Source organism: Onthophagus taurus, chromosome 5 (assembly GCF_036711975.1).
Source record: "Onthophagus taurus isolate NC chromosome 5, IU_Otau_3.0, whole genome shotgun sequence".
Lineage (NCBI taxonomy): Eukaryota > Metazoa > Arthropoda > Insecta > Coleoptera > Scarabaeidae > Onthophagus > Onthophagus taurus.
Genome location: NC_091970.1, coordinates 4,173,630 through 4,190,980, shown reverse-complemented (window position 1 = coordinate 4,190,980; position 17,351 = coordinate 4,173,630). Strand labels below are relative to the sequence as shown.

The 17,351-nt window shown below is 32.3% G+C and overlaps 8 protein-coding genes across 12 annotated transcripts; 5 read left to right on the top strand and 3 right to left on the bottom strand.

Moving 5' to 3' along the window:
• Positions 1-201: 201 nt before the first annotated feature.
• On the top strand, positions 202-1,906 carry LOC111426686 (WW domain binding protein 2). 3 transcript variants are annotated; one of them, XR_011640341.1, is made up of 7 exons: positions 202-385; positions 455-632; positions 684-843; positions 896-1,105; positions 1,163-1,204; positions 1,383-1,492; positions 1,544-1,663. XR_011640341.1 is itself a non-coding variant. In XM_023061315.2 (6 exons), exons 1-6 carry the CDS (start codon positions 330-332, stop codon positions 1,586-1,588), a joined length of 759 nt encoding a protein of 252 aa, XP_022917083.1. In that variant the 5' UTR covers positions 202-329; the 3' UTR covers positions 1,589-1,906. The 3 variants fall into 3 exon arrangements, 2 of the variants coding, with proteins under 2 accessions (XP_022917083.1, XP_071051986.1); XM_023061315.2 differs by lacking the exon at positions 1,163-1,204 and having other exon boundaries at positions 1,544-1,906; XM_071195885.1 differs by lacking the exon at positions 1,383-1,492 and having other exon boundaries at positions 1,544-1,906.
• A 498-nt stretch (positions 1,907-2,404) lies between these two features.
• On the top strand, positions 2,405-4,553 carry LOC111426681 (sodium-independent sulfate anion transporter-like). Its single transcript, XM_023061310.2, has 7 exons — positions 2,405-2,464; positions 2,516-3,114; positions 3,197-3,512; positions 3,563-3,721; positions 3,770-3,910; positions 3,960-4,264; positions 4,314-4,553. Coding segments are annotated over exons 1-7 (1,701 nt in total). The 5' UTR covers positions 2,405-2,463; the 3' UTR covers positions 4,494-4,553.
• A 383-nt stretch (positions 4,554-4,936) lies between these two features.
• Positions 4,937-7,076, bottom strand: LOC111426404 (dual specificity mitogen-activated protein kinase kinase lic). Of its 3 annotated transcripts, none has more exons than XM_023060911.2 (5): positions 6,983-7,076; positions 6,765-6,883; positions 6,314-6,699; positions 5,984-6,180; positions 4,937-5,934 (listed from the first exon to the last, which is right to left on the bottom strand). In XM_023060911.2, the coding sequence occupies exons 2-5, from the start codon at positions 6,836-6,838 to the stop codon at positions 5,578-5,580; spliced, it is 1,014 nt and encodes a 337-aa protein (XP_022916679.2). In that variant the 5' UTR covers positions 6,839-6,883; positions 6,983-7,076; the 3' UTR covers positions 4,937-5,577. The 3 variants fall into 3 exon arrangements, with proteins under 3 accessions (XP_022916679.2, XP_071051980.1, XP_071051979.1); XM_071195879.1 differs by having other exon boundaries at positions 6,765-6,856; positions 6,983-7,051; XM_071195878.1 differs by lacking the exon at positions 6,983-7,076 and having other exon boundaries at positions 6,765-6,976.
• Positions 7,077-7,424: 348 nt separating this feature from the next.
• Positions 7,425-8,590, top strand: LOC111426405 (methylglutaconyl-CoA hydratase, mitochondrial). The gene has a single exon (XM_023060912.2). The coding sequence runs from the start codon at positions 7,614-7,616 to the stop codon at positions 8,505-8,507; it is 894 nt and encodes a 297-aa protein (XP_022916680.1). The 5' UTR covers positions 7,425-7,613; the 3' UTR covers positions 8,508-8,590.
• On the bottom strand, positions 8,578-11,410 carry LOC111426401 (NADH dehydrogenase (ubiquinone) 75 kDa subunit). Its single transcript, XM_023060907.2, has 4 exons — positions 11,305-11,410; positions 10,275-11,151; positions 10,006-10,151; positions 8,578-9,951 (listed from the first exon to the last, which is right to left on the bottom strand). Exons 2-4 carry the CDS (start codon positions 11,141-11,143, stop codon positions 8,795-8,797), a joined length of 2,172 nt encoding a protein of 723 aa, XP_022916675.1. The 5' UTR covers positions 11,144-11,151; positions 11,305-11,410; the 3' UTR covers positions 8,578-8,794.
• Positions 11,411-11,555: 145 nt separating this feature from the next.
• On the top strand, positions 11,556-12,392 carry LOC111426406 (elongation factor 1-beta'-like). The gene is made up of 2 exons (XM_023060913.2): positions 11,556-11,717; positions 11,777-12,392. The coding sequence occupies exons 1-2, from the start codon at positions 11,638-11,640 to the stop codon at positions 12,342-12,344; spliced, it is 648 nt and encodes a 215-aa protein (XP_022916681.1). The 5' UTR covers positions 11,556-11,637; the 3' UTR covers positions 12,345-12,392.
• Positions 12,393-12,549: 157 nt separating this feature from the next.
• On the top strand, positions 12,550-15,835 carry LOC111426402 (homogentisate 1,2-dioxygenase). The gene is made up of 6 exons (XM_023060909.2): positions 12,550-12,704; positions 12,750-13,016; positions 13,083-13,260; positions 13,424-14,139; positions 14,191-15,144; positions 15,751-15,835. The coding sequence occupies exons 1-5, from the start codon at positions 12,690-12,692 to the stop codon at positions 14,314-14,316; spliced, it is 1,302 nt and encodes a 433-aa protein (XP_022916677.2). The 5' UTR covers positions 12,550-12,689; the 3' UTR covers positions 14,317-15,144; positions 15,751-15,835.
• LOC111426403 (chromatin assembly factor 1 p55 subunit) lies at positions 14,312-17,254 on the bottom strand. Its single transcript, XM_023060910.2, has 3 exons — positions 17,144-17,254; positions 15,873-16,991; positions 14,312-14,652 (listed from the first exon to the last, which is right to left on the bottom strand). The coding sequence occupies exons 1-3, from the start codon at positions 17,163-17,165 to the stop codon at positions 14,507-14,509; spliced, it is 1,287 nt and encodes a 428-aa protein (XP_022916678.1). The 5' UTR covers positions 17,166-17,254; the 3' UTR covers positions 14,312-14,506.
• Between the last annotated feature and the right edge of the window lie 97 nt (positions 17,255-17,351).

Here is a 17,351-nt window from a genome sequence, read left to right as displayed (position 1 = left end):
ATTTTTAAGCGCAAGTAGGCAACCTGCATCACACAAATTATTTTTAACTAAATTTGATGTATCCTTTTTTAAATTTAGTTATCATCATCCATCAAATTTAATTTAATATTTAAATATAATAACAATTTGTTTATAAAACATTAATTAATAAATTAAAAAGAATCGAAAAAAAAATTAAGTTGGTATGATTAATTTTGACGTTAGAAATTAGAAACGTCATAAACGTCACTTTTGTGTACACACATTACTCATTTTGTTGCGTTAAAAATTCCATTTCTCAGAAATCTTACGCAAATTTAAAGTGATTGTATTCGTTTCTCGCCTAAAAAATGTCGTTAAATACGGCCCACATCAACGGGGGGGTTCTAATTCATAACGGGGAGTGGTGAGATATAAAATTTATTGTCTTAGAATTGAGATTAATTAAAAGATTTTTTTTTCTATTTTTACTTAGTATTTTGGTGTTCTCGGACAAGGTCACGATCGAATGGCTTGAATCAACCAACGACCCGGCTTTTAAGGGTACTAAAAAAGGGAGGATTTATTTAACAACACATCGAATGATTTTTAATTCGTCAAGTAACGATGATAAAATGCTCTCTTTTAGTTTCCCTTTTGTAACTTTGTCGAATGTAAGTGGGTTAATGATGATTTGATTTATAAATTAGTTAATTGTTGTGTAGGTTGAGATTGAGCAACCAGTTTTTGGGGCCAATTTTATTAAAGGGATGGTTGTCGCACAACAAAATGGAAATTGGCAAGGACGGCAAACGTTTAAATTAACTTTTAAACATGGTGGGGCTATTGAATTTGGTCAAGCTATGTTAAAAGCAGCGAGTTTAGGTTTGTTGATAAGAAAAATAAAATTTGATTTTTAACTTAACTTAAAAATTAGCTAGAAGAAATGGTCAAAATGCTCCCCCACCTTACGTACCATCAATGGGGCAATCTTACCCGGCTCCACCCCCAGCTTACGCTCCCCCACCGAACGGTTATTATGGATGGGTTCCCCCTTCGAACGTATTCCCGGATCACCCCCCTCAAAACTCCGTTTATATGAGCGATGCCCCACCTCCGTATCCCGGAATTAATCAACAACAAGGAGGTAATAATTAAAATCAAAAATAAATTTATTTTTTATTTTTTCTTTGTGTTAATTTAGCGTTTTATCAACAAAAATACGTTTCAAACACGTACTATTAAGGTAAATTTTCAAATTAAAACGACTTTTTCTTGAGTTGTTTAATAACTAATTTTGGTTGTTGAAAAAAGGGGCGAAACGCTTTAAAGCCACACTTTTTTTATTAATTTTATTGTACTAACCGTCTAAATAGTTAGTTATTTTTGTTTTAACATAAAAACTATTTAACTTTCGCACACAGTAACACCGAACACACCGGGGGCGTTTGCTAAAGCGGCCGAGGCAGCACAATCAGCGTATTACGATCCTAACCAACCTCAGATGGCCTATGTGCCACCCCCGGCTTATTACGTAAGCTAAGAATCCCCTCAAAAACGTAGTTTATGAACTTTTTTTTTATAGGAAAACCCCCCAACGTATGATGAAGCGACCAAAAAGTCTCAGTGAAACGCCTTGAATAGTGGGATTTCAATGGGATAAGTATTCTTTATCCTTTTATTAATAAATACTGATATAATGAGATTAGATATATTTTTACTGCAAAAAATACTAAGGCGAAAAGCATAATTGTATATAAACATTAATACAACAACACAAAGAAGATTAAGGGAAGAAAAATATGTTAACGTTATTAATTAATTATTAGTTTTATTTTATTGCTATAAAGCGCATTGTGTAGTATGTTCTATGTTTATAATTTTTATGTAGATTTTTAGGGTGGTATTTTTTATGTTTTAAATGTTTAAATATATTTATAGGAAGAAATTTTGTATTAATATAACCTCAATTTTTTTGACAGTTCAACCTGAAGTTGGTGCTTATCAAAAAGTGGTTTGAATAAAGTATTTATTTTAATTTACGTAATAAATACTTTTATATAAAGAGCTTATATATAAAAAAATTAAAAACTTACGGATTTTTTGAAGTATTTCGTATTTTAAACTACATTTAGCGCCACCTTTGGTTGATGTTCCACAATATAAGACGAACTGTCAAATGTGACAAATTCCTATTTTATAACCTAAAAATGAAAAAAGAAATTAATAAACGGATTAATTAATTATTTATGGTTTAATTTATAAGAAAAATGATGTAATTAAAGTAATAAAAACTGAACAAACCATTTAAACCATGAATTAATATAGTAAAACAAATAACCTTAATCTCTATAATTTAAGCGAATAACACAAAAAGATTATAAATAATAAAATTAATTATCTTGTTAACTTTTCTTTAATAATAAAAAAAGTTTCAATGATAAAACTTGTTGTTTAAGATATTTTCTCGTCATTAAACCCCCTTTATTTTATTTTTGCGTAAAAAGTAAAGTATTAACAAGATTTTTAACATAATTATAATTAATTTCTCTTTTAGTGCCAATAGAAAAGTGTATTAACCTTAATAACATCGTATTAAATCGTGTTACGATCTTAAAATGGATCACAAAATACAACAAAATCGATTTAATAGCTGATTTAATCGGTGGGGTAACTTTGGGGGTTACAATGATCCCTCAAGCGATTGCTTACGCTTCTTTAGCAGGAGTTCCCCCTGAATATGGTTTATATACGGCTTTTATGGGATCGATCATTTACGTATTCTTTGGAACAATCAAAGAAGTTTCAATCGGACCAACATCACTCCTTTCAATCTTAATTTTTTCATATACCGATGGATTATCTCTCGATCATGTTATTTTATTATGTTTTCTAAGCGGATTAATCGTTTTTTTGATGGGTGTTTTAAAGTTGGGATTTCTCATCGATTTTATTTCAACTCCTGTTACATCAGCTTTTACAACCGCTACATCAATCATTATATTATCCAGCCAAATTAAAGGATTATTGGGGATTAATATCGATGGTAAAGGTTTGGTCGAGTTGTATAAAAAAATTTTTCAGAACTTGCATCAAACAAAAATTCCTGATTTCTTACTTGGATTATCGGCTACATCTTTCTTATTAATCATCAGGGTAAGTATATTTTCTACCAACCTTATTAACAAACTAATCAAAAGTTTTAACTTATTATTAATTAGTTATTTATCTATTTAAGTATATTTGCCAAAAAAAAGTTTCCAATAAAAAATGGAAAAAAGCATTGTGGTTATTATCAAACAGTCGAAATGGATTAATTGTAGCAATAACTTCATCGATAGCTTACCAAATGATTCAAAATGGGAAGAGAGTCCCGTTTATATTAACCGGAAACATCCCCGCGGGATTACCACCGCTATCATTTCCAAATACCACAACAATCCATAACAATCAAACAATTAATCTGCACGAAATGATTTTAAATTTGGGAAGTGGAACAATCGTGATTCCTTTAGTGGCTGTTTTACAAAATATTGCAATCGCAAAAGCATTCTGTAAGGAAATATTATATTAAAAATAATGTTTATTTATTTATTTATTTAAGCAAACGGTGTTGTTGATGCAACTCAAGAAATGATTACATTAGGATTAGCGAATATGTTGGGGAGTTTCGTTCAAGCGATTCCAGCTTCGGGAGCTTTTACAAGATCTGCTGTTAGTAATGCAAGCGGGGTTAGAACTCCTTTAGCTGGATTCTACGCTGGTATTTTCATCCAATAAAAAAGATTGTGGATTTAAGTAATTTTTTTAGCATCTATAATTTTGATGGCGCTGGGATTTTTAACACCTTATTTTTATTATATTCCGAAAGCTACACTTTCCGCTGTTTTAATCGCTGCAGTTATTTTTATGATCGATTATAAAATCGTTTTTAAATTATATCCAAAACATAGTAAGTTTACAACAAATTTATTTTGTGTAAATTAATTTTTTTCTCGTAGAGTTTGATTTAGTGACATATTCAACAACGTTAATTCTTTGTTTATCATGCGGAGTTGAAACCGGATTATTCGTAGGAATAATTATTAGTACAGGAAATTTATTGGTCCCTTGGTGCAGACCCAAAATCATACTTAACGTTAATTCGGATAAAAACGGGATGAACTACATTATCGTCAAATTAGAAATGGGATTTTATTTTTCAGCCGTTAATTATGTAACCGAAATTATTAAAAATGAACCTAAATCGTTACCGATTATTTTGGATTTTAGTAACATTAAGGATGTTGATTTTACAGCTGTGGAGGTAAATGTGGAGGAAAAATTAACCTTAAAAAATTTGTTTTTTATTTTAGGGAATCAAAACGTTAATTATGAATGCGAAGAGGAAAGTTTTAATTTATAAACCGAATGAGAGCGTTCAAAATAAGCTACAAGATGCTCTAATTCATCAAAAAGTGATTTTTTATGATTTTGACAGTTTGGATCATGAGTTTGAGGTTATGACTAGCGAGGAAAATTTTCTTTTAAAATAGATTGAATTATAATTAAATATATAAAAATAATAATGCATATATAAATTAATTAAGATATGACGATTATATTTATTAAAAATTATTAATTTAATCAACTAATAAAAAAATCCATATGACAGCGCCATCTCTGTATGGAAGTTCAAAACATTTTCAGGTTACATTTTCGAGTTATCTTCGTGTTGTATTAAATTTTAGGGATATACGAAGCCCTATACGTTATTTTGAGTGTAAATTGGATCCTAAACTTTCGAACTTGGTTAAGTGAAAATCAACTAAATAGTGTGTGCCCTATTTGATGCGATTTAACGCAATTTTATTCGTCTTATAATCATTTGGGGTAAGTGGAGTACTAAATCTTAGTTAATAGTAATCTACTAATAATTTGAAACGGGATTGTGTTGATTTGAAATGAAATTAGGATGAAAAAAAAATCCTAACCTCAAAATTTTTTAAGATATTTTTAAATTTATTTCTATCATTTTCACAAAATAAAGAGATTAAATTCTCTTTTATATCTTAATAAACACGAAATAATAATAGACTTCTAATTATGTTGAAAAAAAAGAAATAATTAATTCCTCGTAGTGCGATATTCTAATACGATACATATTGATACAATACATTCTCATTTTTAATTCTTTAACGGTTAATAAACTTTTTGAGCGATATTTCAATTAAAAAAATAAAACGATTCACTTTTAATTTCCAAAAGAAAGAAAATTGGCAGTTTCTACTTTTTCAACCTTAACCTAACTTTAACATTCCGCGTTTAACTCTAATTTGGTTAAGTTTATATTCATACTTTTTCTTTGTGCTTTAAAATAACATGTACAGATATTTAGTTAATTTATATAAAAATATTTTTCTCTACTTTTATTATTTAATCTTTATTACTCGTTTATTTATCGATCGTTATTACTAATTACTTATTTTATTTTTAATAAAATTAACCTGAATTTAATGTGATGAATCTTAAGTAATAAAAAGAAATAAAAAAAAAACTCGACTAGTTTTTAAACGTATTTAAAATAATTCTGCCAATAATTAAAATTGAAAAAAGAAATTAAGAAATATTGCACGAATCTCACGGGTTATCGGGTAAATCGAGTATTTCTGACACGAAAGAAGCAACGTCAACCTCTTTATCTTTATGTTCCAAACAAAAAGGATGATTTAAAAGTCCTTCATAATGAGGCCGGTCAACGTATTTTTTTTGAAGACATTTTGCGATAAAGTCTTGTAACTCAGCCGAGAATCCACCGTCTGTGGGTAAACGGGGCGGATCATCTTTAACAACTTGCTTTAATTGCTCAAAAGGGGTACCCCATTGGTTGTAAGGAAATTTCCCTGTTCCCAATTCAATTAGGGAAATACCAAAACTCCAAACGTCTGAACGTATATCGTAATTCGATTGATTTCCTTGTGGATCAATGCGCTCGGGCTAAATTGAATGCATTATTATTGATTAAATAGGACTAAAAAGTACTCACAGCCATATATGGTTTACATCCAGCATCAATCGTTTTCGCTATAGAATCGACTAGATAACCGCTAATTCCAAAATCGCACATTTTCACCTCTCCTTTACGATTAATTAAGATATTTGATGGTTTTACATCTCGATGAATCACTCGAAGACGACTATAAAGGTAATGAAGAGCACTAACTACAGCTATTGATATTTTACCTAAAAGAAAAATTATTTTCTAGGTTATGTTGTTGTTTAGATCTTAAAAAGGATGTTTGCCGCGAGATGGCGCTTCAACTAAATTAATTATTTATTATGAAAATTTTTAAATCTTTTAATGAATAGAATTTACCTAAAATATCCTCAGGTATTTTCCTATTATTCTTATAAACTTTAGCATAAAATTTATCCAAACTCGTGTCCATAACCTCCATACAAATCCAAACGTCACCCTCACGAAATAGTGCCCCATAAAATTGCACGGTGTACGGACAATCGCTACTTCTCATTGAAATATCCAAGTCCATAAGTAATCGTTTTTGTTCTTGTGTATTAACCGTGGCGGTAATCCGTTTAACGGCCATAATTGTATCACTCGGAACATGTCGCATTTTTTCTACAATTCCATAAGCACCTCGACCTAAATCGTCGGTTTTCACCAGATCATCGGCTTCAACATCGAATGTACGATCCCCAATCGTGATTGTGGTGCGTTTATCTAAATTAGCTGGAGGAACTCTGCATTAAAAAAAAATTAGGTTATGTTAACAATTATTATTATTAATTCGGAGAGATTTAATTACATTTTCGGTGGTTCTTCAACGCTGAGACTAATCTTTGGGAAAGGTTTCTTTCTGCCCGATTTAGGGGTGGCCATCGTTTATCGCTTTACGACCTAATTGATTGAGAAGAAAATCCGACCCTACAAGGATCGGGTTAAAAATAATTCCACGAAAAGTGGGAATTAATTTTTTTAAATGTTTCGATATGAATGATAACTCTTAAAACGTCGATAAATTACCTTATTTGTATACGAAATCGGGCAAAATACGGCACCAAGCTTTACTATAAATGATGTTAGGGAAAAATTTAGGGATTTTTATTTTGAAATGTTATCAACGTTTTCAAGTACTAGGTATTTTTTTTTATTTATTTATTTTATCTTGCATAAATAATTTTTTTAGAAACAATTTTAGATTAAAATTAATTTAGTTTTAATTGTTTATAAATAATTAATTTATATTAATTAGAAACATTTTTTAAATATTAAGCGCCATCTATGAACAATAAAATAACGCAACATATATCAATTTCAATATTTATTAATTAATTAATTTATGATAAAATTTTATTTATTTTAAAAAAATAATAATAAATGAATTATTTTTTTTCAATTTATTTTTATTACTAATAATATAATAATTAATTAATTATTATGACCAAAAAAGTTTGACAGATGTTTTTGTTTTTATTTTCGTTTTTAACATGTCATCTTAGAGAAATTTCACGTATAAAAATATGTTTAAAATCGTTCTAAATCAAAATTAACGTTAAAAATAATCTTCAAAAAGCACCTCTCTGGGTGGTATTAATATATTTTCATTTGTACTTTGCCTTCGACCAAAATTCTCGTAAAATCTCGTCGTGTCACAATGGTGTCTAAAATGGTGTTTTTCCGTCGCTTTAATAACATTAAATCATCGATTTTAGCCAATATGGTTCGAAAGTATGCGAGTAACGCCGCCCATAAAGACTTGATTGTTGAAAAACTCGAAGGTGTAGATAGCGGAATTACCGTGTTTGGATTGAATCGCCCCAAACAGAAAAATGCCTTCAGTATGAACCTCGTAAATGAATTGTCATCGAAATTATTTGAAGCTTCCATGGATTGTAATCTTAGGGTATTAATAATCCGAAGTTTGGTACCAGGAGCGTTTTGCGCTGGTGCCGATTTAAAAGAACGTTTATCAATGAGTCCTCAACAAGTTAAAACGTTTGTCAATCAATTAAGAAGCGTCATAAACACTGTACATAATCTACAAGTTCCCGTAATCGCTGCTTTGGATGGTGTCGCTTTAGGAGGAGGTTTAGAACTTGCATTAGCATGCGATTTGCGGATTGCATCATCAAGTGCTAAATTAGGTTTGGTTGAAACTAAATTAGCTATTATTCCGGGAGCTGGAGGCACTCAACGATTAACTAGGTTAATTAACCCGTCAATCGCTAAAGAATTAATTTACACCGGGCGAGTTTTCGATGGTGACGAAGCTGTTAAAATGGGCGTCGTTAATCATTCATTAAAACAAAATGATGGTGATGATGTTGCGTATCAAAAATCATTAGATATTGCGAGAGAAATTGTTCCAAATGGCCCCGTTGGTGTTCGAATGGCAAAAGCAGCGATTAATAAAGGATTAGAAGTTGATTTAAACACGGGATTATCATTTGAAGAGGCTTGTTACGCCCAGGTTATCCCAACGAAGGATAGAACGGAGGCTTTAAATGCTTTCCATGAGAAAAGACCACCCAAATATATCGGAGAATAAAAAAAAATTTATACATGTTTTATTTGTATTTGAAGAGGTGCTTTTTGATCATATTTGTTGAAAATAAATGTTATTTTTTTGAATTTTCTTTATTTACAATTACGATGTAATACAGAGTTTATTTTTAATACAAAATAAGAGCAAAAATTAAAACAACTATCCATTTTATCTTAATTTAAAAATTTACCATCGACTATCATTTTATTAATGCTTAACCTCTTTACTTATTTAATTCCTTGATAATCTTTTACTCTTATTAATAGCCCCTTCTTAGTTAAATATAAACATTAAAACTTTGATTCTTTCTGTTTTTTAACGGCTTGTACGCATTTTGCCATTGTAGAGGATGCTCGACTAATGGAATCTGTCATGTAAAAATCTTCCAATTTCTTTTGTTCAACATCCAAAGGAGAATTATCGATTTTATTTTGTATTTTCTTGTTCATTTCGAGAGCCTGCTTGAAGAAATTTGCATCCTCAGCTGTTCCATATCTCACTAAATGTGGTGAAACCTCTTCTAACCTATAACGAATCTCCTCCAAACTGTCATAAGGTAATTTAACCCCAACAAATTCGGATAACGCCCTAATTATTTTCCAATCTTCTCTAGCTTGGCCTGGAGGGGACACGGCAAGTAAAGTTTGTTGCGCCCTTCCTTCCGTGTTGACGTAAGTGGCTTGTTTTTCGGTGTACGCAGCTCCGGGTAAAACAGCATCAGCAATTGTTGCGCCATAATCGCCGTGATGTCCTTGGTAAATCACAAAGCAATCTTTAGGAAGATCGGAACGGTCAATAGATTTATCATCGGCTCCCAATAAAAATAGAACTTTTAGGTTGGGATTAGAACGAATCTTCGAAACTCCCGCGGCGTAACCTACATCTAAAGCGGCAACTTGACTTGCAACTTTATGCAAAACGTTAACAACCTTCCAATTTTTATCTGCTTTACTTTGAGCACCCAAAGCTTGAAGAGCCGCTAAAATAGCCACTCCATCTTTACGCTTTAAAGTTTCTGAGCCAACAATTATTACAGGTTTCTTAGCGTTTTGTAATTTCCTCGCAAACGGGTGTTTACCACTTGTTAATTCATCTAATACTTTAGGTTCAGCGCCTAAATAATCGTAATCATAACGCAAATCGACTTTTGGACCAATTAATCCAATCTCCGATTCATTATGAATATAACCTTTACGAATACGAGTGTTTAAAATCGGAGCTTCTAATCGCGGGTTAGTTCCAACTAATAAAATAACATCAGCTTCTTCTACAGGTGCGATTTTTGTGTTTAAAAGGTAATTTGAACGAATATCCGTTCCAGAACCGTCCATCGGAAAAGTGTGTTCAGTGCATAAAGCTTCAGAACCTAAACGATTTAAAAGGTCTTTTAATGCTACGAGCGCTTCTGCATCAGCGAAACCACCGGCGATTGCTCCAATGTTTGATCCTATTATAAAACAGAATTTAAAAAAAAACTATAAAAAATATAAGTGATTCTAACCTGCAAATTTGATTTGTTTAGCAACCGTAATTAAAGCTGCCTCCCAATCAACCGGTTTTAATTCCCCAGAACAATCTTTTAGCATCGGTGTAACTAAACGTTGTCTCTTTAAACCATCGTAAGAAAACCGCGATTTATCTGAAATCCTTTAAAAAAAAATTATTTAAACATAACCTAAAAAAATAATCTTTTTTAAGGTTATGTATACATAATTATTTAATTATTACGTTACATAACCTAAAAAAATGTTTTTTTTAAATAATTTTTACCATTCCTCATTAATTTCTTCATTAACTCTCGGCATAATACGCATAACTTCTCCCGTCCGCGTAGAAACAACGATATTTGACCCCAAAGCGTCCAAAACATCAATTGAATCGACTTTACGAATTTCCCAAGGTCTTGCGGTAAAACTATAAGGCTTACTTGTTAAAGCCCCAACCGGGCATAAATCAATTACATTCCCTGATAACTCAGACAAGAAAAATTTCTCTACATAAGTCCCTACTTGCATATCAGACCCACGCCCCGTTGTTCCTAAATCGTCTATTCCAGCAACTTCGGAGGCGAATCGAATGCATCGGGTGCAATGAATGCACCGAGTCATGATTGTTTTTATTAATGGGCCAATATCTTTGTCTTCGACGGCGCGTTTTCCGGAGAAATCGTTATCTGTGAATCGAGAACGATCAGAGCCGAAAGCCATCGATTGGTCTTGAAGATCGCATTCGCCTCCTTGATCGCAAATGGGGCAATCTAAAGGATGGTTTACTAATAAAAATTCCATTACGCCTTCTCGAGCTTTTCTGGTCATATCTGAGTTTGTTTTAACTTTCCATCCTTTCATAACAGGCATAGCGCAAGCGGCTACAGGTTTAGGCGATTTTTCTACTTCCACCAAGCACATCCGGCAATTCCCCGCCACAGCTAATCGTTCGTGATAACAAAATCTTGGAATTTCAACCCCAACTAACGCCGCGGCTTGTAATACTGTGGTTCCCGGCTCAACCATCACGGATTTATCATCGATGAATACTTCAATTTTCTCCGGGGGTTTTGCAACATCAGCGTAACCTTGGGCTAATACTGCCAGTTGTTTTGGGGCCCTTAAGGCCTTGCTTAGTGTTAAACGCAGCATGATTTTATCTGAAAAGGGTTGTTTTTGATAGGTTTTAATTATGTAACAAAGTTAACATAACCTCAAACTTTTTATATATTAAGGGATTTAAAGGTTTTATTAAGGGAGTTGGAAGAAAATAAACAAGGGAGGTGATTAAAAGGGATTTATTTGAATTGTACCTTGCTTTTGATGAGATTATTTTTTTTCGTAAACGTCAGAAAACCGAAAATTTGACAGCCATTACTTGCGACATCTATTGAAAAATGTGAAAGAGAAAGTAAAAAGTATTGATTTAATTACATAAAGAGTTATTGATTTAATAATAAATTTAATTATTATTGAAAATCGATTTAAATCATTTTATTATTTATTACAAATCCATTAAAATACGTTTTAATTAAATTAAAAACCGGAAAGATTATTGCGCCATCTACGTGACGTAACCCTTTCTTTTCCTGTCAAAAGCCGGGTTCGTGTCATCGTGTTAAACTTAATTAAAAATCTTTTCAAAAATGACTTTCGGAGATTTAAAAACCGAACAAGGCGTGAAAGCCCTCAATACTTTCTTGGAAGATAAAAGTTACATCTCTGGGTAAATTCGAATTAATTTTATGATCCTAACCTCACTTTTTCTTGTTGAATTCTTATTAGATTCGTTCCTAGTCAACTCGATGTAGACACGTTTAAAACGCTTGGAAAAGCACCCGGAGATTCTTACCAACACGCTTTAAGATGGTACAACCACATCAAATCATTCTCGGAAGCCGAACGTAAAACTTTCGCGGTGGGAGCTTGCCCCATGAAAACGGCCCAACCAACTACTAACGATGATGATGACGACGTCGATCTTTTCGGGTCTGATGACGAAGAGGAATCCGCGGAAGCAGCGAAGATTCGCGAGGAACGCCTCAAAGCTTACAACGAGAAAAAATCGAAGAAACCAGAATTGATTGCGAAGTCAAGTATTGTTTTGGATGTGAAGCCTTGGGATGATGAGACAGATATGAAAGCGATGGAAACGCAAGTTAGAACGATCCAGATGGATGGGTTAGTTTGGGGCGCTTCTAAATTGGTTCCAGTTGGTTATGGAATTAATAAATTGCAGATTATGTGTGTTGTTGAAGATGCAAAAGTTTCTGTTGATTTGTTAACAGAGACTATTCAAGAATTTGAAGATTTTGTTCAATCTGTGGATATTGCCGCTTTTAATAAGATTTAAAAAATGATTTTGATGTCTTTGAATTAAATAATAAAGAGATTTTTTGAATGCAAGTTTTTAATTATGGTTATGTAATAGTGAGATAAAGTAAAATAAACATAATAAAGAATTCATATATTCAAACAAACCAGTTCTGTACAATGACTTTTAGAATTTTTAGATTCCAAACAAGGTTTTAAATTAACATAGAACGTTCTTGATAACACTTAAACAAGTTTGTTGTTTAATTTCCATACTGGTTTTTCAAGATTTCTTATTTAAATAATGTTCATGTCTTTGGCTGTTTGAAATCACGCCATTTATATCTTCCAATCGCAGTCTTTAAAGTGATTTAAACGCATCAACATGAACGAGTTAAAGGTAAGGACACATTTAGTGGAATGTTTGAATTTGATTTCTTTGTAGTATTTAAACGGATTTGATTCCGAGTTTCAATCTGAAGATCCTCGACGTCCCAATTCGTTACCGAAAGGTCAAAATAGCCCACAAAAATGCCCCTATGGGTTGTACGCCGAACAATTATCTGGGAGCGCTTTTACGGCTCCGCGAACCGAAAATAAGCGCACCTGGTTTTATCGAATTCGACCATCTGTGGGGCATTTTCCATTTAAAAAATTTTTGAAAGGAAATGTTACTCATGATTGGAATGAACAAGATCCAGATCCTAATCAGGTATTAATTTATATCTATATAATATATATTTATCTATTTTATGATTAAATTATTTTTTTTTTTTAGATGAGATGGAATCCTTTTGATTTTCCGAAAGATCAAATTGATTTCGTTGAGGGTTTAAACACAGTTTGTGGAGCCGGGGATCCTAAGATGAAATCAGGATTGGCTATACACGTTTATATTTGTAATGTATCGATGGGAAATCGCGCATTTTACAATTCAGATGGAGATTTTTTAATTGGTAAAATAATTAAATTTAAGTGGCGCCATCTAAAATTGAATTACTTAACACTTAATGTGTCAAATTTGACATTTGTAAAATTAATAAATTATTTAAAAATTAAATTAAATATAACTATGACTTTATGAATAACTTAATTTTAATAATTTTTATTCTATTTTAGTTCCTCAAAGTGGAGTTTTATTTATAACAACAGAATTTGGAAAAATGGAGGTGGGCCCAAATGAAATTGCTGTAATCCAACAAGGAATGCGATTTAAAATCGATGTAAACGAACCTTCTCGAGGTTACATATTAGAAGTTTTCGGGCAACACTTTATTTTACCGGATTTAGGCCCGATTGGGGCGAACGGATTGGCAAATCCTCGAGATTTTCAAACGCCTGTAGCATTATACGAAGACATTGATGTTGACAATTACGAAATTATCGCGAAATATCAAGGAAAGCTATTTATTTGCCACCAAAATCATTCTCCGTTCGATGTGGTTGCTTGGCACGGGAATTACGTACCTTATAAATACAACCTGGAGAATTTCATGGTGATCAATTCGGTTTCTTTCGACCATTGTGACCCCTCTATATTCACCGTTTTAAGCTGCCAATCAGAAAAGAAAGGTACAGCAATCGCTGATTTTGTTATTTTCCCTCCGAGATGGTCGGTGCAAGAGCACACGTTTCGACCACCTTATTATCACCGTAATTGTATGTCTGAGTTTATGGGGTTAATTTTGGGGCAATACGAAGCTAAAAAGGGAGGATTTTTACCTGGTGGGGCTACTTTACATTCAATAATGACACCACATGGCCCTGATTTTAAATGTTTTTCTGAAGCTAGCGAAGAAGCTTTAAAACCAACTCGAATCGCTGAAGGAACTCAGGTAAATGAATAATATGTTATTTAAATGATAACAAAAATACTTTTTTTAAAGGCTTTTATGTTTGAAAGCTGTTACGGTTTAGCCGTAACGAAATGGGGGTTAAAAACTTGCGAAAAACTCGATTTGGATTACTACAAATGTTGGCAAGGTTTAAAAAAGAACTTTAATCCCATTTAATTTTATATTTTGTCTTTTTAATCCACACTTTTATTTTAATTATAGAAAAAATTTCGATTAAAATTAATTACAAACTAACCTCAATATTAACTTCGAAATTATCTAAACTAAAACTAAAAGAAAGACAAAAAAAACTAATGGGAAAAATGAAATTAAATATAAACACTAAAGTTTTAATAAAAAAAAGGATTTAACTTGGAGCTGCGTCCATATCGGAAACAGCTTGATCCGGATCATCATCGTTATAAACATTTTCAGCCATTTGCCAAACTTGCATAATATTATCTTCGGATACAGAACAAATAACCCACGGTTCATTGGGATTCCAACTAAAATCTGTTAAAAAAGAATCAATAAATAACTTAGAATCGAAAAATATTATTCAATTTCATTAATAAAACCTTCCTTTCCATCTTTGGGAATTTAATTTGAATAAAACAACTATGTTTGTTGAGATGGATTATATAATATAAAAACATTAAGCCAAAAACTACATATTAAACTCTTTTACTGTACTGTACTAAAATTGCAACTATCGGGTCCCTTGACAACCAACACTCCTATCCTTTCAATGCTTCTATAAAGATTTAATTTCTTTTTCAACCCTAACCTAATTACATAAATGCCCTTACCATTCCATAATTATAATAATTTAAATTTGAAATAGGCGGCTAACTTCACACAATTACAACATAACCAAGAAAATAATTACAGGCGGCGACGATCCTAATACACAGAACGAAATAAGAAAAAGATATAATAGAAACAGATTTCGAAGTATAATGAAGAAAATAGTTTTGGATTTAGGATATTTGAAATATAATTGACGTAAGTTGGTAGACAGATAAAGATAACCTCGAAACAACGTGTTCATATGTATAAAAAAGATTTTGTCCATGACTACCTTATAAATGAGTTTTCTAAAACAAAAGGGTAGTCATTTTTTACAGAGTGATTAATCATTATTCACGGGTAATCAACTTAACAGACTAATAATAATCATTTCAAAAAACGTTAATTTAATTTAATTTTTTTAGTTCTTTCTAAAGGTTTGACATTAAAAAAACGTAAACAAATTCCGTTTTTCCTAGGATTTAAGCATAAATTAATTAATTCTCTTAAAAAAACATGACGTTTCATAAAATCGACATTTAATTTTGACAAATTGTTGTGAAGAGTTGGTGTAACATTGAAGTTGTGTCACAATGCCATTTAAAATTTATATAAAAAAATAAATTTATGAAATCAATTTCGATAGTAGTTGTGAAAGTATAGTATTCTACTCACATGTAATGAGCTATTATTCATTCAGGCTCACTCAGGTTATAAACTTAACCTTAGTGAATAATAGCCTTCATTATATGCTTGTATACTAATAATACACTATTAATACATATGTAGTGTTTGATTTAATGTCTTTATATTATATAATAGGTGGCAAATTTCTCCTGAAGATGACTACATTCAGTAGTCGAAACCGGTAGAGCCAAAAAATAAATAAATAATCCATCTCAACAAACATAGTTGTTTTATTTAAATTAAATTATTTAATTTACCTGAAATTTTCGCTGTGTGTCCACCGTGAATAAATAATAATTCAGGTGGCCCATCTTCGTTATCCTCTGGAGTTTGTTCTTCTCCTATTTTACTTAAATCCCAAACATGAAGTCTCCTATCGGTACCGGACGAAGCTAAAATAGTCTCGTTATGTGGCGACCATTGAACTTGGAAGATTTCATCTTTATGTGACTCAAAACTGTGTAATTTCAACTTTAAATTTCTTAAATCCCAAAGTGCCACGGTCTTATCTGCACTTCCAGTTGCTAAAATAAACTCCGAGTACGGATTAAAACTCAAACAATTCACTTCGGCCGTATGAGCATCGACTGTATGCGAAGGTTTTGTTGTGTTATTACACCGCGTGTCCCAAATCATTAATTTTTGGTCGTCGGCGACTGATCCGAACAACGATTCGTGAAGTAAATGCCAAGCGACGTCTTCCACAACAGCCGTGTGTCCGGTAAAAATAGTTTTGGCATCAATTATTCGATTATCTTTCGGTGTTGCGTTGATGTCCCACAAACAGATTGTGTGATCGTCACTCGCCGATAATAAATAACCATTTAAATTCGGATTCCACGATAAACCGTAACCTTCCTTTTGGTGGCCCCTTAAACGCAAATCCGGGTGACATTCTCCGCTTGGATCAGGCTTACTCGGATGTTTTGTATAATCGAAAACCAAAACGTCGCTTGACGGTGTTTTAGTGGCTATCACACACGGATTTTGAGGCATGTACCTCGCCCTGTTCACTTCCCCTTCGTGATTTATTTTTATTTCAATCTCAATTTTACCGGAAACCGAGCCGAAACCGCCAAATTCACCTTTTTCGTTATCGTAATGTGAAGCATCGAACTGAGCGTCTTCATTCGGAAGTTGCACGCTGGCTATTAAAAGGTGATTTTGCTCATCCGAAGTGTGAGTACCCAAAATTAAACGATGTATCGAGTGGTCTTTTCCATCGGGTCGTGTTACATCCGGTAACCATTGTGCGGTGAGCGAGGGCCACTCGAGGGCATGGGTCATCACTAAATCGTAGAGAAACGGAGTGTTCTTTTTCCATATTTTGTACTCTTCGTTTATAACGCGCTCCTCAACAGCGTCATCGAACGTTTCTAAATCATTGAATAAACAGACACATTAAATTGAAGTGAAAAAATAACGAACGGAAAAATACGGAAAAATAGATAAAGAATTAAGGATGTTATATAAGTTTTTAATTATTGCGGGAATATTATAATATTAAAAAAGGTTGTAAATTACTCACCCGCGTCTCCTTTATCCCCCATTGGACCCAATTAAAGAAATTTTCGGCGTTTTTGTTAGTGTGTAACAAACTGACGCTATCCCGCCAAATTCTGCAGCTAACTTCGCGTTATTAATAAAAACCCAACCCAACGTAAACCGAGTTTAAACGAAAAATCCCCAAATATTTTAAATCTTGTTTATTATTTATTGCAATAAAATCACGAATA

Coding starts and splice junctions, on each gene's coding strand:
- LOC111426406 (XM_023060913.2), top strand. CDS start 11,638: ATGACTTTCGGAGATTTAAAAACCGAACAAGGCGTGAAAGCCCTCAAT. Junction 11,718..11,776: donor GATAAAAGTTACATCTCTGG/GTAAATTCGAAT, acceptor AATTCTTATTAG/ATTCGTTCCTAGTCAACTCG.
- LOC111426681 (XM_023061310.2), top strand. Junction 3,513..3,562: donor TGCAATCGCAAAAGCATTCT/GTAAGGAAATAT, acceptor TATTTATTTAAG/CAAACGGTGTTGTTGATGCA. Junction 3,911..3,959: donor TAAATTATATCCAAAACATA/GTAAGTTTACAA, acceptor TTTTTCTCGTAG/AGTTTGATTTAGTGACATAT.
- LOC111426401 (XM_023060907.2), bottom strand. CDS start 11,143: ATGCTGCGTTTAACACTAAGCAAGGCCTTAAGGGCCCCAAAACAACTG. Junction 10,152..10,274: donor GAAGAAATTAATGAGGAATG/GTAAAAATTATT, acceptor TTTTTTTTAAAG/GATTTCAGATAAATCGCGGT. Junction 9,952..10,005: donor TAAACAAATCAAATTTGCAG/GTTAGAATCACT, acceptor GTTTTATAATAG/GATCAAACATTGGAGCAATC.
- LOC111426402 (XM_023060909.2), top strand. Junction 13,017..13,082: donor AAGATCCAGATCCTAATCAG/GTATTAATTTAT, acceptor TTTTTTTTTTAG/ATGAGATGGAATCCTTTTGA. Junction 14,140..14,190: donor GAATCGCTGAAGGAACTCAG/GTAAATGAATAA, acceptor CTTTTTTTAAAG/GCTTTTATGTTTGAAAGCTG.
- LOC111426405 (XM_023060912.2), top strand. CDS start 7,614: ATGGTGTCTAAAATGGTGTTTTTCCGTCGCTTTAATAACATTAAATCA.
- LOC111426686 (XM_023061315.2), top strand. CDS start 330: ATGTCGTTAAATACGGCCCACATCAACGGGGGGGTTCTAATTCATAAC. Junction 1,106..1,382: donor AATTAATCAACAACAAGGAG/GTAATAATTAAA, acceptor TTTCGCACACAG/TAACACCGAACACACCGGGG. Junction 1,493..1,543: donor TGCCACCCCCGGCTTATTAC/GTAAGCTAAGAA, acceptor TTTTTTTTATAG/GAAAACCCCCCAACGTATGA.
- LOC111426403 (XM_023060910.2), bottom strand. CDS start 17,165: ATGGGGGATAAAGGAGACGCGG. Junction 16,992..17,143: donor GGGGGATAAAGGAGACGCGG/GTGAGTAATTTA, acceptor TCAATGATTTAG/AAACGTTCGATGACGCTGTT. Junction 14,653..15,872: donor ACACACAGCGAAAATTTCAG/GTAAATTAAATA, acceptor CTTTTTTAACAG/ATTTTAGTTGGAATCCCAAT.
- LOC111426404 (XM_023060911.2), bottom strand. CDS start 6,838: ATGGCCACCCCTAAATCGGGCAGAAAGAAACCTTTCCCAAAGATTAGT. Junction 6,700..6,764: donor GTTGAAGAACCACCGAAAAT/GTAATTAAATCT, acceptor TTTTTAATGCAG/AGTTCCTCCAGCTAATTTAG. Junction 6,181..6,313: donor AATACCTGAGGATATTTTAG/GTAAATTCTATT, acceptor TTTTTCTTTTAG/GTAAAATATCAATAGCTGTA.